A 24,925-nucleotide genomic window follows, 5' to 3' on the forward strand; every position below is an offset into this window, starting at 1 on the left:
CAATGATGTAAAATGCCTGAGATGTTGTATTTCCTCTCAGACCCTGGGACTGGGCAGAGGACAGACATTGATGCAGAGGTTGCCAAGAGCTTGCTGGACCTGTCCAATCAGGGGTCAGTGTCCAGAGTGGTCCATGTCCAGGGAAATCACCAGGGAGTGGGGGCAGAGAGTGACCTCAGGGTGTCGCAGAGTGACCTCACAGCATCGCAGAGTGACCTCACGGCGTCGCAGAGTGAACAAAATGTGCCAGAAGTTGACACTGACAACAGACAAGGTATGGTGATTTTATTAGCCCTAATTATTTTGAAAATATTGCCCCTCCCAAAAAAAAAAAAAGAAAAAGAGAGAGAGAGGGAATGTTTATTATTACTTAAACAAATATCTTAACGTAGGATCTATAATTGCTAACATAATGGTTCCACAAGATTTTAAAAATTAACTGTCATTATTGGACAAAGTAGGCAACAAATTTCAAGATTTCCAAAGTGGAAAATTGTTCTTCTCCAAGCTTATTTAATATTAAGATAACAGAAGATCATGGAATTTTATTCTAATTAACTTCATGAAAAAAAAACTACCACTTGATAAGACATAATTTTCTTATATGGTGGAGGCACCCAATTTCCTTCATTATCAACTAAAAATAAAATATAGACAAAGATATTGGAAGTTTCTCCATATTTGTTCCTTGATTTACTAGACCCAAGCTACCAGTATCCGTATGCATTATTCACAAGGTTCCTGTATTTATTAAAATTCTTGCCACTTTCGGCACAGTTGTTCTAGCTAGAGAGATAAACTAGAGACGGCACTAATTGCCCTCGGTATTAGCACTAGTCTTGGCAGCATAGTCGCCAGTGTTTTGGCTCCAGTGTTAAGGCCAGAAGAACTTATATTTCCCCAATAGCTGGCTAGGTCCCCCGCGGCATGTTAAGGAGATTTACGGGAAATGTTATCAAGCCGTGAGCACAGCAGTGCCAGTGCGTAGCATGTGGCAACTGAACTTTACATTGACCTGACACTTTATGTATGAGCAGGGAAGAAGGGACAGGAGAAATTGATCACTTTGGCTAGGATATTTTAAAAAAAAACTGAATGACTGAATGATTTTTGTATTATTTTGTATGTGGCTGGTGGCTATTGTGGTGGCAGCCTTGACATATGTGGAGAAAATAGAAGGTCGAACTACTGTTCCCAATACAAGACAATTAACAAAACCTTAAGAACTGAATATTGTTCCGAATCTTGACCATGTTTCCTTATTACTACCCAGCTGACCGTCTGTGTGGACGCAGTGGTGCCGTCAGTCTGCAGCTGTCCCATGCCTCCTCCTCACAGCCCGCGCCCCAGGGGGCCGCCATGGTGGACACGTATCGTATACGCGCCATTCACCAATATGACGGGGAGAGGTCGTTTATGACAACATCGGAGGGAGGAGTGGTGGAGAGACGACGGAGGGGACAGAAGAGAAAGGATCTAGAGGGTGTCGGTGGGAGTCCACAGAAGGTAGTTATGATGATTATTTAAAAAATTCAAAGTAGTCATGTTTTATGAATGGTACAGATACTGTATTTTTCTTTCAAGGTACAGATTTCTAAAATTAAAACATTATCATAGAGAGGTATCAGCCAAACTGAAAAGCAGGCTTTAGTTTTATACAGCAAAAACATTACAAATGCTACTAGTGTTTAAAAATATATCATATTTAGCAATTTGAAAATTTTGATTTGATTTGAATGACTTTATTGAGTACAAAATTATATACAAGAACTTAAAAGATCATAATTAAAGCAACTATGTACATCACTTTAAAAAATGGAAAAATTAGTACGACATCACTTTAAAAAATGGAAAAATTAAAATTTTACCCAAAAGGTTTTGCCTAAAGGGTCAAAGACCCATGAATGGGCACCCCCCCCCCCCCTCCCCAAAATAAAAATATACAAAAAGTAAAAAAAAAATCTACATTAGAACTAAAAATGACAATTTTATATCTGAAAGATTGATAATTTTCACCCAATGAACCATTTTGAATCATAATAATATTTCCCAGAGAGGTGAGATTTTATTAGGATTAAACAGACCCATGAAGACCTTATATCAACTGTAAAACAGTTTCATTAGCCATGTTATTGTAATAGACCAGTGAAGATTCTTTTTTCTATAGCTACTTATATCTGTAATATCTGATGAAGTCTGACTGCAAGCAGACCAAATATTGGCTGATAAGACCAGACAAATAAAAGTAGCTATAGAAAAAAGAATCTTCACACAAGTCTATTAAAACTGGATGTGCTCTTACATATATATATATATATATATAGAGAGAGAGAGAGAGAGAGAGAGAGAGCAAAGTATCTGTTTAATTCATTTAGGAAAAGTGCTCTACCCATGGTGATAACTGGGGAGCTGACATAGAAAGAGAAAAATATATTGAGGCTATCAACCTATAAAAGTTTGATTCTTAGCTGTCTATGATAACTGTATTGAAAATGTTCCCAGTCCTGTGCCTGTGATCTCTGCCTAGCTCAACAAACCTCCATTTCTTCAATGTAACACAAGTCACAACCAAGTATTTTATTTAAAATTCATATTTGACTATCACAGTCTTAAGTCTTGCACTGTTTAAAGGCATTCCAATTCTATTTAATAGACCTATATGCTAGGGCAGGTTCCTCTGCCTAGAACAGGTTCTGATAGCTGTCAAAAATTTGGTTGTTCTTTAGCCGGGGGAACTTTCTCAAAGTTACACTCGGCTATCTGTAAAGCGGATATGAGCGCACTTGTGTACAAATTCTTAGGTTTCATAGAACAGTCTCATTCAAATAATCCAGTTTTGACAACAGAAAGAAGCATAAACATTCAGTCACAAAATGCTAGAAGGATGGTTGGAATAGTGTGCTCAGTGTTTATCATTTAATTTAAAAATGATAAATTTGAGTGGTTTGATGTTTCAGGAAATTCCGAGATTAAATTGATCAATTTTAAAACTGATTAGCATCACAGAAGAGAATTTCAACCTTAAAATGCTAAGGTGTTGACCATCATAGCTTCTGTAGCACTGAACTAGAAATATTAATAATTCTGGATCTTTTTTTCAAAAAAGTTATAAAAATAAATTAATTAATTAATTAATTAAGCAACCACATTTTCATATAAAACAAATTACAAGAAAGACAAGATACGCCAAATAGAAATAACTCTTCTTTTAAGTTATCATTTGATTTAATTTAGTAGATTTCACCAGGTAACCTGTACCATTCTATTGTACCAGTAGACTGAAGTACAGGTATAATGACACAGATCAAATAGCAAGGTAAAAGTACATACACCAGGAGTAGAACAACAAAGAGAGAGAATAAAAAAATTAGATTTAGTTTTTTTTTTTCTATTTTCTATGGGTATACCATCTCTGTGTTAACTATGGATAGAATTGCAGGACAAAATATAGTAGATAATTTGTATATAAATAAATATGTTACACTTTATTTAAAAAGAACTCCAAGTGAAACCCATCCAGTAAGTCAGTAAGTGATACATTTTTCTAAGAAAAATTCTGGAAATGAAACTGTAATGTATTTAGTTAAAATGACTTCTTATTATTTAATAACCTTCTGGCATTGCGTAGCATTCAGAAAGGTTAAATTGGTAAGCCAAATCCGGCAGCCTGTTTTTTTTTTTTTTTTTTTTTTTTTTTTTAAGTAAGACTTCAGTACTGTGCATTTTTAGGCCAGGATGCAATGCACAATACACATAACTAAAGCATAGGTTTGTTTTAATTTTAGGAAAGGTGTAATAAGATTCATGTGGTCGCATGTGGCCTTGATTTAAGAGAGAAGGCAGTCTTCTTTGTCCTCACTTCAGCTATGGCTGCATGTATTAAACTTGCCATGTGGGTAGTTAAACTTTTTAATTTTAAATGTAAAGATTGTGCAGTGAGATCATGAGAAAATGGATTTCAATACTGGGTCTTTATTTGGAAAGAAGATCATAACATTTCAACCTTTTTCTTCCGGTTTGATTTGAAAATGTCAGTATAATTTAACACGATAAATCAAAATATTCACTTTGATATTAAATTGAAAAGATAACAATATAAGTTGCATGTAAGGGATTCACAGCTTTCCTGCCAGCAAGTAAATAGTGTGATATTGAAAATACTTCCCAGTCAAAAATAATTTGGTCAGGGCAATTGAGAAGTCTGAATAGTTAAGTAACTTGTGGTGGCTTACGAAGGCGAAAGTCATATAAAATATCATTGTGGAATGAAAAATACCATTCATATTTTATAAGTTGAGGTATTTTACTGAGCCAGAAGGTCTATACACCGGGCCGTGTTGAATACCTGGGCTTCGTGTCTGCAGAAATTAAAGTACAACAATATCTTTTTAAATATATAGAAATGTATGAATCTATATATATATATATATATATATATATATATATATATATATATATATATATATATATATTCTGATCATTGCATCTGTCCATGCCATCACCATCTACATCCAGCATAAATGTTTGTTATGCTCTGACTTCTAAACTGTTTGTATGTATATTTCAGTTTTCGTTAAACTTAATAAAGCTGATGAATATTCATAAAATACAGTTCCAGTTTTAAAATCAACTTGATGGGACTTTTTTCTCGAAGTTGTGCTTTTTTCAACAATACAGATAACTAATAAAGTGGAAAACCATTTGACGTATTGTCTTCAAACTTACAGGATGGATGGATATTACTAAAATACGGCTCGAGGTTGAAAACCAGCATCATCAGATCATTTTTGTTGAAGTAATATGCTTTCTTTTGAGGAATATTCATTTCCCACGTATTGGCATTTTCAAGGTTGTGTGACTTTGAACAACTATGGGCTTAGAGACTTTTGTTAGTCACATCTTCTGATTGTCCATGTTACTTTAAAATGGTGGTGATTATGTTGACCATTAAATGAAAACCACTTAACCTATGATTCCCAGATGCCCACAAAAATCAGCATGACTGAATTATATGAGAATTACAGATTTATCTTTTGTATGTATTTTGATGATACTTGGCCCATGCCGAAGTGCATTCTTGTTATTTGTTCCACTTCATATTTTTCTGTGTTTTACTTCGTTTGGTAATGAGGTAGGTTTCTTTTTGAAATCATCTTGATTATTTGTCCAGACACGCTGTGTCTATGCAAACAGTCATCACCTGCATCAGGCTTTGGCATTTTTATAATGTCACCACACTGTGACCACAGTGTACTTTTTGCAGTTGCAATATATGGAAAATTCTGTGACTAATTGTCCTTTAACTTAGTGGAAAGGATTATAGCAATAAAACAAATTATTAAAAAAAACTATTTTGTGCTCTGTCAGCTTTAACTAAATCATATTGTCAGTGTTAAATAAATTGTTGTGTTCAGTTGATAACAGCTTAGAATGCTACTAGTGAATCAGTAGTGTGTGTTGATGGTTGGTTTGAAAACCAAAAGAGCTTGTGAAGAATGGAAAACATTTAGTTCTTTCAGACAGGGCATTCCTGATGCTGAGGTGAAAATTTTCAAATTTATTATGATTATCATTATTAGTATTATGAAATTTTCAAAACTCCTTGTCTTGTAACTTGCCTAGATGTCATTGAACTTTTTTTTTTAATTTAATTGGTTTAATCTTCGTAAATATTCCATATTTGATGTTTGGTTTCTAGAATTATATTTAAGTCATAAAAGACAATGTGAAATAATCAAGGAGTAATTTTCATATTTCAATAAAGATATACCAATGGAAATTTTTCCTTTCAGAGCCCTCATAGACGTCCCGTCCCCCCCAGCAACCTGCCCCTCCACACAGTGCAGCAAAGCAGTGGCAGTGACTTGGCCCTGATGTCTGGGTTTGCACCTCCCATCTACCCATATGGTCTGGAATCGCCAGTAACCCCAGGAGACGGTTCCTCTTACAAGTTCATCCCCGTCCCCCTGCCAAGTCCAGTGGTCAGTTCTAGGAGTCCACTCCGCACTGGGGGTTCTGGACATCAGCTATATCCTTATCATGCCTCAGCGTTTTCTTTGTCCTCCTCTGTGGGCAGTTGTCCAGTGCCCAGTAACAGTGTAGGTCAAGGTCAACAGGTGTCCAGTTCACTGACCACTATACATCATCCTGTGTCCACAGTGGCCACACACAGCGGGAGACTTCTCCACAGTAATCATTTGGTTTCTACAGGAAAGCTGGGTCATGGCGGGGTTGTTATCCCAGCTACCACGTCAAACAACTTGCCTCCCAGCATGCAACAGTTGGTCCACGTGGCAGTTTCTCAGAAGTTATTGTCACAGTTTGCTCCAGGTTCCGCCATGGCACAAACACTGGATGACAGTGGAACGCGGACGGGAGATGCAGGATCACATGACCTAGGATCACATGACCAGCCCATTGACCTCAGCATGCACGATGAGAAGAAATCATCTGTGCAGAAGTTACAGACGATGGTTTCAGACATAGCGGTGGTGGCAACATCCCCTCTTTCACCAACATTGAACCCAGAGAGGCAACCTTCTGAGAGCAAGGCCAAGTGTCAGACTTCATCGTCACAGGTCACTTATGTGAGTGGAGACAACAAGGCCCCCTATGAGATAGTTCCTATCCCTGGTCAAGTCATTGATAACTCAGATTCCTTGGTTGATGGTAAATATGTGTGTGCTGTGTGTAACAAGAGCTTTCCACAGCAACACCAGCTGACGCTTCACAAGAACATCCACGCCATAGAGCGCCCACACAAATGTGACGACTGCTCTATCTCCTTCCGCACCTTGGGTCACCTTCAGAAACACCAAAGGTCAGAGAGTCACCACAAGTCTCACTCCATTAACAGGCAATTTGGTACCCCGACGACCGATAACCCGCGCCCCTTCAGGTGTGAGGACTGTAATATAGCCTTCCGTATCCACGGCCATCTTGCCAAACATCTGCGCTCCAAGGCACATATTGCCAGTCTGGAAAGGCTTGCCAAGATTCCGCCGGGGGCCCTGGTGCTGCTGGAGAAGAATGATCTCAGCCTGATAGATGCCACTGATGGGCAGACGTCATTGGAGAGCATTCAGCAGATGTTGAGTGAACACGAAGAGGGCGCCAGAGGAACTGGTGTCCAGTCTTTGGTCAAACAGGGGCCGAGTGGCACGCCTACCTCCCAGTGGTCGACTCCTCATTGCCAAGGCTCATCTCTTAATGTACCCACATCCTTACCTCAACCTATCCCAGCAACCCACAGCCAGAATATCCCATCATCCTCTGCTCAGTTTCTCCAGACCCATGCTATCCCACAATCCCATGTTTGGCATAATCCCTCCAGTACAGTCCAACATGTCCCTGCGTCCTTCCCACCACCGCCCCTCCTGGTACAGACAACACAGGGAGCACCAGCCACAGGAACTCTGCCTCAACATGTGAACTCCGCTTCAGTTTACGAGAATGTTCAGTCACAGGGTATCCCAACTACAACAATGGCGAGGCAAGGGTCAGCTGAGAGCCAGCAGGTGGTGCCAGAGGTGCTGGAGCAGCGCAGTCCCCAGAGTGACTCCAGAGAAGATGGTCTAGTGTTTGCATTCTGCGGCAGGGAGGGCTATAGGCCGAACCCTCTCAAGTCCAACGCCAATGTCAGCGTGGAAATCAAGAGTGAGCCAATAGAAATGCATGATATAAAGACTCAGGAGGCTGGCTATGGCGACCGGCACCACTCCGAATCCTGCGTCTTGAAGTGTCAGCTTTGTGGGAAGGAGTGCATCAGTCAGGAAAGTCTACGCTATCACTTAGGTAAGACATTAGAACAATGACTCGGTCGTTTCAGTGGGTAAAAACGGGGAATTTTACAGATACTGCATTTCTTTAAGTGAGGAATTATTCAAGTTTGAATATTCCTATTGAGTGGAAGCAACAGGGCTGAAAAGCTGGCTATGTAATAGTTTTATTCTATACTATAATAGTAAAAACACCAAAATTTTCTTGATTGCTAAATTATGCATCTGAAAAATTGATAATAGTTTCCCATTATAGAAAAAAAGAGACATTAACGCACTATATGAAAACACCAGCTTTGATCAAGATAATTTAAAAAAATTTTTTTCTTATTGTACAAAGATTTTCTAAGCTATAAATTGCTTACTTTATTAACTTCAAATCCATCTCTCCATTCTACAGTGTTAGATATTCTGTGGAAATGATATTTCTCAATATTTATTTTTCTATATATTTCAGTGGAAAGTCACCATGCAGGTGCCCCAAGACAAGCTGGTCCCTTGCCAGTGTCAGCGCCATCTGCTGGGTCATCAATGGCAGCAGGCCCCCCACTGAGAGAATGTAACATTTGTTACCAGACGTTTGGAAGCATTTCTGCTCTCAAGGTGAACAATTAAAATGGAGATTATTTTAAATGTTTATTAGTGTTATCATAGACATGTGCATACATATATTATCTATTGTTTATTATCTACAGCAGAAGTACAAAAAATAAAAATAAGGCAAGCAGTTATTTGTACATCCTAAAAAAGAAATAAAAGGTGTCACATATCCCCGCACATCCTCACATTGCTAAGAGTAGCTCACACTCAGAGACCCTGTACTTTTGTTATCTATGACAATGCCTTGGCCCTATTAGGAAGATTTTTGCAATGATCTTTATAATAACAGCATAAACTTATGTGTGAAAAAAATGTTCAGTGCTAAAAAAAGAATTATCTACCTACTCCCGCTCCCCAAGGACCCCCCCCCCCCCCCTCCATACACACATAAATTATGTCTGGTCATTCCACATCCCTTTTTATAGGTCTATCAATCCCAAAAAGTCTTAAATTCCCCATTTTAATGGCCAAGAAGGAGATAGCTGAAACTACAATGTAGAATATTAAAATCAGCCAACCCCCAGGGACAGCCCTACCCAAAGTCGCTCTAAAATCACAAAATGCCCATGCACTTCTTTGATGATAGGTTTACCATTTCCCTAAATTTCAACTTCCTCACTCAAATGGAAGAGATAGCAGAAATTACAAAAATTATGTAAAATAATCATAAGAATCATCCACCCCCAACAGACAGCCAAACCCTCTGTTACAAATTGTGAAGTGCTTGTGAACATGCCTGATGATAGATCTATCAGTCCCCAAGGTTTCGAAATTCCTAACTCTAGTAGTCTAAGAGGAGATAACAAAATAAGTAACACAGAACACATGTGTGAGATAACATGATCCCCAAGTTTTGTCCCAAAAGGACAGGGATGAAGAATAGTTAGGGTTTGGTACAGAGCCTCAGGCTTGAACCATTTAAAGCTTAAACTGATACAGTTACATCTCAAGTTAAACATTGTTATTTTGTGCTTTTTTTACTTTCATGAATGATATTTGAATGAGTAAGAAAGTGTACAAATGCTGCTTGCTACAAATCCATATACTTTTCAAATCTCACAAGATACAATTTCTGAACAAGATATGGGAATTGCAGCAGAATTTGTTTGAAGGAGTGGCAAAAAATGAGATCCTATGTATTTCAAGTGATGAGGACTAAATTGTGATTTCAGCAACACCTGGTGACCCACGCAGAGCTGAGGCCATATATATGTGAGTTCTGTGACGCTGGCTTCACCACCCCCCACAATCTGAAGACGCACCTGAAAACACACACACAGGTAATGTGGGGCTGATCAGTGAAGACTGGGGGACTTCTACCTTTTTTTTTTTTTTTTTTTTTTTTTTTTTTTTTTTTTTTTTGTAATCCTCCTCTGCACGTAAATTGGCAAAATAACCTCCTATGTGCATCTTTATTTTCTGCTTTTTGTCTGTACATTTGACAGCTTTGCTGCTTTGTTTTTTATCGTCCATTGTGAGAGCAATCTTCTGCAAAGCAAGTTAGCATCATTATAGTTTATTATTTATTTGTAATTTATTGAAAAAATGAACATTGAAAAAAATACAGGATAATTCCTTTCTGCTTGTGCTAAGTTATACACAGTTTGATTTCTAAATTATTGTAACTGCTCTAAATTTCTAAATTATTGTAACTGCTCTTAAAGTTGAAACATCTTACTTTTTCCAGTGGTGTTATCATTTCTTTACAACATAAAGCATTGTGCTTAAATCCAGTGCATTGGGTACTTTAGGCCAATTACTTGCCTCTGGGCACCCATTCAGTTATATTCAGATTCAGTTTAGTAACTGTAGTCGTAACTGAACTCGTATTTTCTTCTCCACCAGGAGAGGCCATATGTGTGCGGGTGGTGCGGAGAGCACTTCACGAATTCAGACGAGCTCAAAAACCACCTGCTGCTCCATGTGGAGGAGACCTACAAAACCAATGCCTTGCCAGGGACTGCCTCGGACACTGGACCTGCCTGTATCCCCCAAGGTCAAGGTCATATCAGTCAAAGCACAGATCCAAGTGCTGCTCAGCAAAGTGGGTCATTTTCTCAAAAAGAAACTGTCCACCAAGACCCCAGTAGAAGTATTACCGATGATAAGCAAATGTCGTGTCCTTCTGGGGCAGCGGATAGAACTTCAGACAATAATAATAAAGGAGGCCACCAGAACATAACTGTAGATGGCACCACTGTGACTACTGCAGGAGATCAAAGACTATCAAAGATGGACTCCTGATGAACCGGTTCAATTGAAATACAGCAACATGAAACTTTGGCATGTTAGCAAAGGCTTTATATATACATCATCATTTGATTTGGTTGTGAATTAATGTTGGACTTATCATCAAGACAATAAGATCAATTTCAAAAATGCTACCAGTAAAAAAAATTAATAAGCTAGCAGCATGAAAAAAATATTTCGGTTCTGTTTGATAATTATCAAATATGATCCAACTACCAAGCTGATGAACATATTTCCTAAGTTTTATCAAGTTTATAATATTTCTTACACTGAGCTATGCTTATGCAATGCACTATACTCAGTTTTTGAAAAACAGTTTAAAGGCATGGTGATTTTTAGTTTCTGGAGGTACTAGCAGGGGTGAAGATAGTTTGTTTTGGGGTGTGGTGATATTACCTAATATTTGCTCAGTTAATCTGAAGAAAGCGGTATATGTGCTCTGGCTCTCTTACTGTATGAAAGATAAATTTATGAAAAGAATGATGACGTAGAGGGCAGTGATACATGCATATTTTGATGGGTAACTTTAAATACTTCAAGGATATCAGAATAACCCAGATAGCTTGTTGAAACATGTTAGAACATATCTATTAACCAGTGAATTTGCGTGCTTTAACTAATTGTTAAATTGGCATTCCAAAGCAAAATGTATCCAGATAATTTTGATCATTGACAGGCCTACTCCAAATGATTGAAGATTGTTATATGTCCCTGTATGTCCAGGCATGCTTTACTTGTAATAATTAATTGTTGGTCATTAAGCAGTTATAACAGATAACTTTATATAAAATTTAATATAATTTTTGGTGGGATATCTGAAGAGATAAGATCAGTTTACTGGACAGGGTGCATAAGACCATGGTGGCAGGCTGCACAGTGATTTCAGCAATACTACTGGGGGAGGGGGGGGGCGTCAGGGGGATTGGTAGGATAACTTAACAAATGGTTCATTGGAATTTATAGCACATTGTAATATACATGTAAATGGAATGTACATACCAGGAGGAATAAATATATGTCTCTTATTAGAGATTATGAATTGTGTACCTTTGATTTGATTTTTTATTAAATATGCCATCTGCTAACTTTGATAAATTTAAAAGCTTTAGATTTGTACCTGTATGCCTTTCCCCCCCCCCTCTCTCCCCCCCCTCCCTCTCTCCCTCTCTCTCGCTCTCTCTGGACTATCACCGGTGTACCATGGAAATCTGACCCCCCTAAAAAGTGACTCCCCAGTCAGATTTTCATTATGAAAATGTGACTCCCCCTATGAAATTTTGACTCCCCCCCCCCCCCCAAAAAAAAAAAACATTCATTAACCTCATTTAATTTGAGTAAATGACTATGATCTTGTAGTATGCATAATGGAGGGTACACATTATGTGCACATTTTTAATTTTCTTATCTTTTCATGAAAATTTTCACCTGCAAACTACAAAAAAATGCCAATGGATCCTCCATTTTACATACTGTTCTTCCGCGTACTTATTTCACTGTGTGTGCAAGCTCTCGCCCTACTTGGGCAGCAAGCAGTTATAATTAAGAAGGATTTTTGTGTGTGCGGGCGGCGTGTTTGTGTTAATATGCTTGAGTATGTATGCTTGAGAATTGAACCAGGGTTTGTGCTTGTGTGTGTGTGAGCGTTCGCACGTACGTGCACGCGCGCGTGTGTGTGTGTGTGTGTGTGTGTGTGTGATGTAGAGCCTATTTTTCCATTTGGTGCCGTATTATTATTTGCATCTTATCATCTTTATTGCGCTTTGATAACAATATATCAGATAACATAATCAAATCTCGTCAATTTATCTTATTATTCCACAAATAAATAAATATATATATATATATATATATATATATATATATATATATATATATATATATATATATATATATACACACAAAATACAAATTCACACAAAAGAGGCAAACTCAGAGTAAACGTGTTCACTTAATTAATATTAACAAAAGTAGAAAAGAGCATTATACAATTTGCTAAATTGATAATAATAGTTTTAGATAGATATACACAAAACCATGTTGCTTACATCACGCACACACACACACACACACACACACACACACACACACATATCACTGGCTTAATCGCACTATGTGATATTTCCCCATTACTGACAGATATAAAGGAATAAACGGACATGTATATACTCTGGTCCTTATACACCCTCAATGTAGAAGCGTCAGTGTACATTGGCATACATGCACTCAGGGAGAAATAAAATGCTTTAAACATGTTCAAAACAATGTTTTGCGCTGCTTATATCTTCGTTTTAACACGTTGGAATCGAGTGTTGGGAGATCGAATATAGCAATAATAACGGTTTAGAGAACAAATAATATTTGATAAATTTACTTCAGTAGAGAAGGGGTAAAAAGGATATTGATTGAAGTTGCTGTAAGCCCCCGTAGAGGCGTTCAAAAATTGTGCTACCGTCGGTATTTCACGACGTCAGCACGGGGTATTGGGTATAGTTTTCAACTAGCAATAACCACGCCTCGGATAAACCTCATTGGCTATGGTACCGCCACTGCGCAAAGCTGATGAATATGGGTTTCTTCTACGTTTTTATACAAACGCAAGCTACCTTTCACAATGGTGTTTCATGACTACAACGTAAGAGAAGCAACGCGTATAATTTCACATTGTATTCAAACAGAATAATGGTAACAAATATCAGACAGAAAACTATTTATTCTTAAAATTGATTTCTGACAAAAAAGCTCTTTTAAAACAAACATTAGAAAATTCATGACAGACGTCCTGTTCTTCATGAAGTGTTGGTTCGCTGCAGTCTGACTAGTTATTCTCCTGAGCCTGGAGCCTGCCATCATTGGGACAATTAGACGCACAGAACTCTCTTTACGTCTAATTGGTCTAATGGCTTATTCAGATCGACAAAGGATAGAAAACCAACCAAGGTGTGTTCATTAATTTAGGTCTCGTGTCTGGAAAAGTGAAGCGGGAGCAGGCTCTCAGTAGCTGTTCGTACCGCCTTTACTTGTACCGATACCCAATGATCAAGTGAATTTCCACGCTGACGCCTGCAATATCCCGGAAGTCAGATCTTGCAAAATTCGAGAGAGATTTTTTGCGATTGTTACAGTGTAATGCCCCCAATAATGTCCTGTTCCGGAGAGAATAATGTACTTAGTAGTTATGGTCTGTCATTCGTACTTTGCAGAATGTAATTTTTCTTAATCTCCCAGAGTGTCGAAATCATGTTCACAATCTTTTTAAAGAATAATAAAATAATAACAATAGAAGGATGACATAACGGGCTACATGTACAAGGCAAAAATGTTGATCTTTATAAAGTGAAAACGTTTTATTTTTACCTAATCCATACTCTTCTTCCAGCCTGTGCCCATATGCGTATTGCAGGCGGTACGAAAAGCTACTCTGAGCCTACCTCGCTTCATCAGACACTTTTCCAGGTATCTTAAGAGGTATAGAATTGACTTTTTTATAAGCACGTTGGACATTAGGAACCATAACATGTCAACGTAAGCAATGATAAATCTTATTTCATATTAATTTTAAGGAAAAAAATATCCTTATATCAAGCGGGTTATTGCTGGGATATTTTTCTGGATGTATTCGTCTCCTTATCCCGGTGATAAGATGATATACCGGTATTAAGAAAGAAGTCCACTTTCTGTTCCAAAAATTATATTATTTCTCATTCAGTCATCGCACTGCCAATACGATTCTCAATTGAAAAGTACAATTAAAATCTTTCAGGTAACTGTCTTGAAACTCTGGAGGAAACTGCCCGAAAGTAATAACTTGAAAATAGCTACTTGAAATTATCTGTAGCTGACAGCAAGTGAATTTAGGGACTGTTCACATGGAAAATCTATTTTCTAAAAATCTAAAAATCTATTTGCGGTATCTTGTGATCACGGTCTGTGCCCTGAATACCCCACGGCGTAATTACTGGCAGCGCTAGCCAGTTACTTCCAAAGCTGTAATTAATCATCGGCGCTGTGGGTTAGTATATAGGACGAACCTGTACAATGTAATGGGAAGCGGACTACGGTTCCTAGCGGACTTCCATTCCCGTTTCACCGGTCTTCCCCTTCCTCTCCTGGCTCTTTATCGACCTCCCAAACGCCTGGTATTTGGTGAAATTGGCACTTATAACAGATATAGGCAGCCCAGTGAAGACCATGCCCAGCACTACACACACACCACCAACTACATATCCTCCTACTGCGGTTGGATACATATCACCGTAGCCAACGGTTGTCATGGTAACTACTGCCCACCAGAAGCCAACGGGGATATTTTCTATGTTGGGCGACGAAACTGACATTTCTGCATAAAAAATAAGCGGCCCAAATACCATAGAGCCCATCAAAAGAAGCAGAATTAGGAGTCCGATTTCTTTGCCACTTGCCTTCAGCGTCAAGATCATGACCTGGAGGCCGCTAGAGTAGCAGACGATACGTGACAATCGGAGCACGCGCAGACTTAGTGACATCATTCCCAAAAAGGTCAAGAGAAATACTGGAACCACGGATCCTAGATTTACTACCGTGTCGATGATTGTCATATACATGGTAAACCAGCACCAATGGAGAACTGCCCACAGCAAATCAATAATTGTGAACGCGTTTTTAAGGAATCCACGCATGTCTGGTGTCACGCAAATTTTTACCAATATTTCCAACGTAAATAAAGATGTGACGACGATATCTGCGTAGATTAAAAACGGATGAGAACCTTTCTGCAAGTAGAGCATTTGATGATCGCTGAACTGTAACTTGTTTTTCAACAAAGATGTGTTCACTGGGCGTTCAACGCGATATCCCTCGATACTATCCAGCGCAACGGTCCAGATAGAAGTAAACAAAAGTAGAAGGTAGAATGTCGTCCATGCCTGAAAAAAAAAGATTTTTTTCAACACATTTTAAATATGGAAACCTGCTCAGTATATGTAGGACAAGCAAAAGAAACGACAAACACAGGCATACGTGTACCCGTTCTATGCTTTTTTATGTTTCTCAACATGACCTAACAAAGTTCAATTCTTTATTACACATATTCACCCTCCTCCCCCACCCCTCCTTTATTACCAGAAAATTCATTATATATTTATTACTCATATGGTGATTTGATTTGGGGTTACATTTGTTATCAAAATGCTATTTGGGAAATGAGAGAGAATCTCCTTAAATTGGAAAAAAGCCGTTTTAAAGTGTGACAACCGCTTAAGCAATAGCGCACATGTATATACATACATATGTGTATCATTCTTTTAAGTAAAACAAAAGAATAACATACAAAACGTGACATTTCTTTTTGTGATCTTTCTTGGTGGCGGTTGTTTTGGAGAGATGGGATGGGAAATGATGTCAAAACAACAACAACAAATACAACTATAATAACATCTAGGAAAGCACTCAGAGAACTCAGACCTCCGCCAAGGAAGCTCGATTTTTCTTCTTATTTATAGTAAGTTTGTTGATAATTCGATTCTCATCATTATTATCAACTAATAATGAACTCAATTCTCATCATAAATAAATCAATGAATAAAATGAATAATTCATTAATGGATCACGACAAAGATCTAATCCATTTCTGACCTATCCTAAACTTTTATTAAAATTCGTCCATACGTGTTGAAAACAGACAGACATAAATACTGACAAACAGATGATCAGACAAGTGCAATAAAAACAGAACCAGCCTGACGGAGGTAATACTAGGTTATCACAGAGAAATTTGATCACAATAAATTAAGGAGTATCTGCCCTTACAACAGCAGCACAACTTCTATAACCTGAAATATACACAACTGCTACGAAACCAGTGATACATGTATAACCAAAGAAAAGATGTCCCGAGTCCATCATATCAGACATCATGTATTAGAGTAACTAAGATGCCAGTCGTTACCTTGGCCCCTCGAGATGAAGAGGGATCATATCAAACATCATGTATTAAAGTAATCAAGAAGCCAGTCGTTACCTTGGCCCCTCTAGATGAAGTGGGATCACTAAGAAATGACCACACTCGTTGTTTCCAAGACTCACAGCCTCCTTCGTAATGCGTTGTCTTGGTGGTTTTGAAGAAATTGAACTCTTTCTCTAATTCTCTTTTTTCCTTCTCGAGAATGTCGAAGTTCTCCAAAATTTCATGGCAACATGGCGCCAAATCACATTCTGATATCCCCCAGAATTTCAGTTCCAGTCGTATCAATGGAACACACAAATCATGTGGAAAATGTAAGATATTTGTTCTGTAAAAATTCAGAATGGGCCGAAAGTACATGGAATCCCGATCGAAATATATTTCATTCGGCACAGACTGTGCACTGTACGTGAAATCCGCGGAGAGTTTCCCTAGTCTTGTAAGAGGCAGTTTGTTTAAAGTGGTGATCAGCGTTCGGAATTGTGTGCCTGCTATGTTGATTGTCACCGTATCTCCAATGTGATTATTTTTACATGTCAACCAGGCACTTTCAACGTCACTGTATTTGTCCTGTTCAGACATTCTCTTCTATAGTTTCCCTTTCGTTGAATCCGTTAAATGGATAATACACGTCTATTCCAGTGTTGAAGCTGCACTTTCTTCTTGCTGGAAGTAACATAAACGAGATTTGGCTTAATGTTCGAGAGAGACTAGCAGGCTCTCCACAGCCAGTAAAAGAATATCAGTCAACTGCACCACATACTGAAGTAAGCACGGGCCTTGTGTCCTGCAGTAAACTACTAGGCACAGGTACTTACAGTAGGGGTATGGGAGATATCGGCAGCCGTAGCAGTCCTGGACACGTTCTATACTCAGTGCGCAGCTGCTCACATATTGGTTTTTATTGATTGCCAGAGAGTGTTTCTCGGCAAGCACATTAACGTTAGCGGCCCTGGGTGACTGCACACTTGGGAATCCAGTATCCAGGAAGCCAATATATATATATATAACATCAACATTCCCCGAGGAAAGAGGCTCCACGTTAAATGGTGTTTTATCTACGTAATGTTATTATGCAGTCCGTTGGTACCTTCCATTCAAGACCTTAGTGGATGTAATTTAGTCTTGGCCCGGCGCAGGCAGCAACTACCGTGGTCTGGTTTACACCTAAAACAGATAATTCATCATTTGAAAATTGTGATTTAATAGTCATTTTTTAAACTGGATTTTCTCGAACAAAGTGAGGACATTGAACTCAACCAAGTTTATTTGCAATTGCCGACTTTATTTTGCAATGCTTTAAGTGATGTACAAATGCAACTGCTCTGTTCAATGTTTATTTATTAATAACAGACCTCTCCTCATCGGTATTATCCTACATTAAATTGATGCACTGCCCCTGAAAGAGCTGCCGAAGGTTTTTATAAAAAGAGCCAATGCCCTTTGAAGCTGTTATACGTCCATGTCAGCCGCAGTCACTTATGGATGTGCACTTCTGCTTATTTTTAAATTGTTACCATCACATCTTCCATTATTTCACAACTGCTGAAGTGATATCAAGGGAATGGAAGATTAATGCATATTTCCAGTGATGGTTGTTACAATTTAATTTATTTTAGCAACGATGATCAGCCCGACGAGAATAACTTGACAAAGAGCGCTGTTATGTATTACAACTGAAATCAATTTCTTTATTACGCTAAAAAAGGCTTCGATGGGTAATTATCGTATATCTCCCTCTTTGCAAGTGTCAGGTTTCCCCTGCTATGATCTGGCAGACAAATTACAATGTGTTAAAATATCATTCATTGGAATAGTCCCCAAACCAGGCGCACTTCAAATGAAAAGTCCGTGCACATCACTCATGATAGGTTTCTATCACTGTCATGGTATAAACGAAAGTAGTAGAAAATATAAAGACCACCCACCCCATGGGTTTGAGTTAAGAGTCAAGGGGTTAGGGTTAGGTTAGGGTCAGGGAAATTCAGGGTCAGGGTTAGTATAGATAACACATTTGCATCTAACACAAATGTTTGTATGAATTAATTGAATTAGTTACTATTAGAACTAAATAATTTAAGCTCAGGAGATGATTTTAAAAAAGAACTAAAAACATCTTTTTAAAAGTTTTTATGATTGACCATGTAATACCTTACAAAGCATAACATATCTTTTGAATAATATACATGGGAGGAGGCATACTAAAAGGAAAACAGTTTTGACACAAAAGAAAAAGAACAGGAAAAGAAAAGGAATAGACCAGACAACTCCATTGTCGTGAACTGGGGCGTCGATGTCTGGTTTTCTGATTATGAAAGACATATTTTGGTGCTTCATGTCAAGTGTGGAAGAGATTAGCTGAAAACCGTGAGATAGGATCTGCGTCACACGATGGTGTTTTTTTTCCACCTTTAAGCTGCCATTTCTTATGATAATCAAACCAATTTGGTGTTCCTCAGAGAAACCTAGCCACTGACGTGTATTTGCAAGTTCAGGCTTCAGAAAGGGTGCCATTTTTTTCAGCTCGTCTTTTTCGTACCTTTTCATAACAAGATGGCGTTTCCTGCTTTCCGACTCCACGTGATAAGCTGAAGCAGGAGTTCTTGTTGAGCAGTGGGTTAATCTGAGCAAACAACCAGGAACTGGCGAAGTCAGTACCTCCAAAGAAAGATAACGTCATCCGGCTCTGTGATTAAATTCTTTAATAACTCTGTGATTAAATTCTTTAATGACTCTGTCATATTATTATTTTATCGTACAGCGTTGCCTTTGGGTGACTCTACTTTTCTCTTGTAATCCCTGCTTTCTTGAATGTTACATACATAAATAACCAATAAATTTACATATTTAATTTATAATCGATTAGCAGATGGTATCCAAAAGAATAAAATAATCCCCAAATATACTGTAAACACCCAATCCAACAATTTTATACTTAGAAAAGCTTGATCTGATTGGCTGGTTACCCCAATAAAGGGACCACTTACTGCTGACTGAACCATTGCATCAGTCAAGGTAAGGTGTTAAGGGTTTCTAGTGTTGTATATGTTACTTAAACCAGGGAATTATATCGGATATATACTTCCATGCTTAAACTTAGCGTTAAACGTACCCTAATTAAAGTATGTTGTTATGTTTCCTTTAACAGTGTGTTCTCATGTTTCTTTTAGAAAATGTCTGGATTCGTGACAGTCCTAGTTACAGTGAGTTTGTCCTGCGTCATTGGAAAAGCGGACGCTGTCTGCTGCCGCCCGGTTGTGGGTAATTTTTGCGGGGACTGTAGTTATGTAAGTCTGCCAAGAGTCATGAGATATACGCTTACGCTAGGGTAAACATAATCACAGAACACACTTTTGCCACCTAGACATTTCTTAAGAGATACCCGGGGAAATAATGCATTGTTTTAAATCAGGAACCGAGAAGTAAAGAGCGTGGATCTATACGTAACACTAATGTATAAAATGTCAAATAAATATATGCACATTAACACTGGAAGAGACTAATTTATAGAAATTGAAAATGCATGAGGACCATTTTTAAATAAAATTATCCTTCAGTTTCTTTTTTAATATTTTTCTTTGAATGATAGAATGCCGAGTTAATAGTTTCTCCTTTAACTTCAGACATGGTATCACTGCGGAGTAGGATCCTGTGACAGTCGCATGTGTAACTGTGAAGGAGGATGCAGATCCGGTTGCTCCAAAATTACAGTTTCCGGACTTTTCTCGTAAGAAAGAAGTATTTTCCTCCCATAATGCTTTTAATTTGTAAGCACTATAAACACTGCATTTTTTAAGTTGAATATGAACCGACGTGAAAAAAAAATCAAATTCATTATTGAGAGCCATAACGTTAATATTTGTCGAACAAAAGAAAGAAGACAAAAAATTGGCGCACTGTACAGTGAAATTGTCAACAAAATATCTTAAATACTTTCGCCCCCAACCCCCCCCCCCCAAAAAAAAAAAAAAAAAAAAAAAAACACATTAGATTTATAATGTTGAAATAGTATAGTTTAGAGAAATGGCATAGGGCATCGTTTCATGTTACGGAAAATAAAATTTGATATACTATTTATGTGCTATAAACCCTTAGCAGTCTCATTAGAACAAGTAGGCAAGATTACTATGTAATGCGTGCACAGTATGATGGTAATATTACTGGGGGGTGGGGTGGACAAAGAATCGAAAAAGTCTTAAAGTCATATCTGGAAGTCTTATACGTAACTATTGGATGGATTTATTTGCTTTACTTGGAATCGACGCTCTGCGTATATGTAACGAATATATTCATTCAATAGTGGGAGCCGCTGCCGTTGCGAGCGTGCACGCAAGAGGTCCGAGGATAAAGATGTGGATTACAACATAGACGCTAGTGTTGTATTCAGTAACACTGATACAGACAGGTAAGTGATGTAGGTGTGGATTACAGCATTGACGCTAGTGTAGTATTCAGTAACACTGATACAGACAGGTAAGTGATGTAGGTGTAGATTACAACATTGACGCTAGTGTAGTATTCAGTAACACTGATACAGTCAGGTAAGTGATGTAGATGTGGATTACAGCATTGACGCTAGTGTAGTATTCAGTAACACTCATGCAGACAGGTAAGTGATGTAGGTGTGGATTACAACATTGACGCTAGTGTAGTATTCAGTAACACTGATACAGACAGGTAAGTGATGTAGGTGTGGATTACAACATTGACGCTAGTGTAGTATTCAGTAACACTGATACAGACAGGTAAGTGATGTAGGTGTAGATTACAACATTGACGCTAGTGTAGTATTCAGTAACACTGATACAGACAGGTAAGTGATGTAGGTGTAGATTACAACATTGACGCTAGTGTAGTATTCAGTAACACTGATACAGACAGGTAAGTGATGTAGGTGTAGATTACAACATTGACGCTAGTGTAGTATTCAGTAACACTGATACAGACAGGTAAGTGATGTAGGTGTAGATTACAACATTGACGCTAGTGTAGTATTCAGTAACACTGATACAGTCAGGTAAGTGATGTAGATGTGGATTACAGCATTGACGCTAGTGTAGTATTCAGTAACACTGATACAGACAGGTAAGTGATGTAGGTGTAGATTACAACATTGACGCTAGTGTAGTATTCAGTAACACTCATGCAGACAGGTAAGTGATGTAGGTGTGGATTACAACATTGACGCTAGTGTAGTATTCAGTAACACTCATGCAGACAGGTAAGTGATGTAGATGTGGATTACAGCATTGACGCTAGTGTAGTATTCAGTAACACTCATGCAGACAGGTAAGTGATGTAGGTGTGGATTACAACATTGACGCTAGTGTAGTATTCAGTAACACTGATACAGACAGGTAAGTGATGAAGATGTGGATTACAGCATTGACGCTAGTGTAGTATTCAGTAACACTGATACAGACAGGTAAGTGATGTAGGTGTGGATTACAACATTGACGCTAGTGTAGTATTCAGTAACACTGATACAGACAGGTAAGTGATGTAGATGTGGATTACAGCATTGACGCTAGTGTAGTATTCAGTAACACTCATGCAGACAGGTAAGTGATGTAGGTGTGGATTACAACATTGACGCTAGTGTAGTATTCAGTAACACTGATACAGACAGGTAAGTGATGTAGGTGTGGATTACAACATTGACGCTAGTGTAGTATTCAGTAACACTGATACAGACAGGTAAGTGATGTAGGTGTAGATTACAACATTGACGCTAGTGTAGTATTCAGTAACACTGATACAGACAGGTAAGTGATGTAGGTGTAGATTACAACATTGACGCTAGTGTAGTATTCAGTAACACTGATACAGACAGGTAAGTGATGTAGGTGTAGATTACAACATTGACGCTAGTGTAGTATTCAGTAACACTGATACAGACAGGTAAGTGATGTAGGTGTAGATTACAACATTGACGCTAGTGTAGTATTCAGTAACACTGATACAGTCAGGTAAGTGATGTAGATGTGGATTACAGCATTGACGCTAGTGTAGTATTCAGTAACACTGATACAGACAGGTAAGTGATGTAGGTGTAGATTACAACATTGACGCTAGTGTAGTATTCAGTAACACTCATGCAGACAGGTAAGTGATGTAGGTGTGGATTACAACATTGACGCTAGTGTAGTATTCAGTAACACTCATGCAGACAGGTAAGTGATGTAGATGTGGATTACAGCATTGACGCTAGTGTAGTATTCAGTAACACTCATGCAGACAGGTAAGTGATGTAGGTGTGGATTACAACATTGACGCTAGTGTAGTATTCAGTAACACTGATACAGACAGGTAAGTGATGAAGATGTGGATTACAGCATTGACGCTAGTGTAGTATTCAGTAACACTGATACAGACAGGTAAGTGATGTAGGTGTGGATTACAACATTGACGCTAGTGTAGTATTCAGTAACACTGATACAGACAGGTAAGTGATGTAGATGTGGATTACAGCATTGACGCTAGTGTAGTATTCAGTAACACTCATGCAGACAGGTAAGTGATGTAGGTGTGGATTACAACATTGACGCTAGTGTAGTATTCAGTAACACTGATACAGACAGGTAAGTGATGTAGATGTGGATTACAGCATTGACGCTAGTGTAGTATTCAGTAACACTCATGCAGACAGGTAAGTGATGTAGGTGTAGATTACAACATTGACGCTAGTGTAGTATTCAGTAATTATAGTATTCAGTAAGTGATGTAGATGTGGATTACAGCATTGACGCTAGTGTAGTATTCAGTAACACTGATACAGACAGGTAAGTGATGTAGGTGTAGATTACAACATTGACGCTAGTGTAGTATTCAGTAACACTGATACAGACAGGTAAATGATGTAGGTGTAGATTACAACATTGACGCTAGTGTAGTATTCAGTAATTATAGTATTCAGTAAGTGATGTAGGTGTGGATAACAGCATTGACACTTGGGTAGTATCAGTAACACTAATAGACCCCATTTCCAGAGATTACATCGATCTACTTTAGATCGACCTAACTCCCTGGGGGTTCACGCTAAATAGCTGTCAGCCAGGCGGACACGAAAGTTAATTACCCCCTTACAGCTTGTAATAGGCGGGACGGACATTTAAGCCGGATTATCTGACAGTAATTTAGTCAGACTCCCCGCGGGGATAGATCGATCTAAAAGCTCTGGGAATACAGTCTATGGCATATAGAGACAAGTTGGTGACAGAGAGAACAGAGTACATAGAGAAGTTTTTATTTTAAATGTTACATGCAAATTAAAAGTGGATTGCCTTCATAATTCTGATGTAAAAACAACGAATAAGCATGTGTTCAGTTGTAGATTTGTATTATGGTATTCCTGCACATAAGGTTTTTAGATTAGCAATTACATTAACTTTTTAACAGATTATTACCGTCTGTTTGGAGTTTAAAATACATTTTACTTGAGGATTATTCTGACCATGTTCTTATTATTCTGTTTCAATACAAAGTAACAATGTACCATTAAGAAATGAGCTTAAGTACGTACATGTAGAAATAAACAGCGTGTTTTAATTACAAACCATTTTATTATAGAAATAAGCAGCTGTCCAAAGATGAATACATTCGTGCCGCAATGAACCTGAACAGAAACACAGGACATACGCGCTAAATTCATGGAAAAAGACAAAAATGGCGACGACATGATCAGTTTGGATGAATTTGAAACAAAAAGTGAATGAAAATGGCAAATATCACTTTCCGTTACTAATAATGTATTGGTTTCATGTAGGACTTCAAAGATAAAACCAACGGAGTTTGAAAAGCATCAGCAAACGTTTTATTAAATTTGAAAGGAACACTTATTTGATGTTAACAAAAAATATGCATTAAGTTTCTATCCCCAGTTTGAAAAACATAATTACATTTAAATTGTCATTTTTCGTGAAAATAAAGATGCAAAATATAGGTCTCTTTGTTAATTTTGATGCAATAATAAATAATGCCACGACAGCACAGTCAATCAACACTAAATTTTAATTGTGCAGGTAAGATGGTCAATAAGATAACAGTTATAGGACCATGAGAGTTCAAATTTGCATAATGAAAATCTCAATATGTGAAAAATTATGACAGTGCATAAAATAATATTACATAATGTTTAACGGCATTAACGCCAATAGTATAGCTTATGTGGAAATACAAAAAAAAATGTACAGAGCTTCAGGTGGATTGGAGTTAAGTCACATTCGAAAATGCCAGTGCTTGAAAAACATTAAAAAGAAAACATAAAAAAATATATTTTAATAAAGCTACTATTCAAACTTTTTATCCAGCTGTATTAACATGACATGAATTACCCCGTTGAGCTGGAGGATAATAAAGC

The 24,925-nt window shown here is 37.9% G+C and overlaps 2 protein-coding genes, 2 long non-coding RNA genes and 1 other non-coding gene across 5 annotated transcripts in view; 3 read left to right on the top strand and 2 right to left on the bottom strand.

Moving 5' to 3' along the window:
- Positions 1-11,674, top strand: part of LOC106154122 (uncharacterized) — a 33,281-nt gene extending 21,607 nt beyond the window's left edge. Inside the window, exons 10-15 of the mRNA XM_087018877.1 lie at positions 41-274; positions 1,274-1,506; positions 5,793-7,794; positions 8,236-8,381; positions 9,551-9,658; positions 10,224-11,674. Of these exons, the coding sequence (XP_086875003.1) occupies positions 41-274; positions 1,274-1,506; positions 5,793-7,794; positions 8,236-8,381; positions 9,551-9,658; positions 10,224-10,622 (3,122 nt within the window). The 3' untranslated portion in view covers positions 10,623-11,674. The remainder of the gene's footprint in view (positions 1-40; positions 275-1,273; positions 1,507-5,792; positions 7,795-8,235; positions 8,382-9,550; positions 9,659-10,223) is intronic.
- A 1,372-nt stretch (positions 11,675-13,046) lies between these two features.
- On the bottom strand, positions 13,047-13,186 carry LOC112041275 (U4 spliceosomal RNA). The gene has a single exon (XR_002886173.1). It is a non-coding gene; the product is annotated as a U4 spliceosomal RNA (small nuclear RNA).
- A 160-nt stretch (positions 13,187-13,346) lies between these two features.
- Positions 13,347-17,623, bottom strand: LOC106154121 (potassium voltage-gated channel protein Shaw). Its single transcript, XM_013528374.2, has 2 exons — positions 16,624-17,623; positions 13,347-15,529 (listed from the first exon to the last, which is right to left on the bottom strand). Exons 1-2 carry the CDS (start codon positions 17,146-17,148, stop codon positions 14,690-14,692), a joined length of 1,365 nt encoding a protein of 454 aa, XP_013383828.2. The 5' UTR covers positions 17,149-17,623; the 3' UTR covers positions 13,347-14,689.
- A 2,036-nt stretch (positions 17,624-19,659) lies between these two features.
- On the top strand, positions 19,660-20,965 carry LOC147760175 (uncharacterized). The gene is made up of 3 exons (XR_015335657.1): positions 19,660-19,853; positions 20,190-20,293; positions 20,867-20,965. It is a non-coding gene; the product is annotated as an uncharacterized LOC147760175 (long non-coding RNA).
- Positions 20,966-23,368: 2,403 nt separating this feature from the next.
- On the top strand, positions 23,369-24,508 carry LOC106154125 (uncharacterized). The gene is made up of 2 exons (XR_015335636.1): positions 23,369-23,416; positions 24,136-24,508. It is a non-coding gene; the product is annotated as an uncharacterized LOC106154125 (long non-coding RNA).
- The last annotated feature ends 417 nt before the right edge of the window (positions 24,509-24,925 follow it).

The sequence above is a fragment of the Lingula anatina genome, chromosome 8, assembly GCF_051362555.1.
Source record: "Lingula anatina isolate TDL-2025a chromosome 8, LinAna3.0, whole genome shotgun sequence".
Classification (NCBI taxonomy): Eukaryota; Metazoa; Brachiopoda; class Lingulata; order Lingulida; family Lingulidae; genus Lingula; species Lingula anatina.

Bases quoted from the DNA above. Each gene is read 5' to 3' on its own strand.
- LOC106154121 (XM_013528374.2), bottom strand. From the start codon at position 17,148: ATGTCTGAACAGGACAAATACAGTGACGTTGAAAGTGCCTGGTTGACA. The intron at 15,530-16,623 runs GTAACGACTGGC...TTTTTTTTTCAG, and splicing joins CTTCATCTAGAGGGGCCAAG to GCATGGACGACATTCTACCT.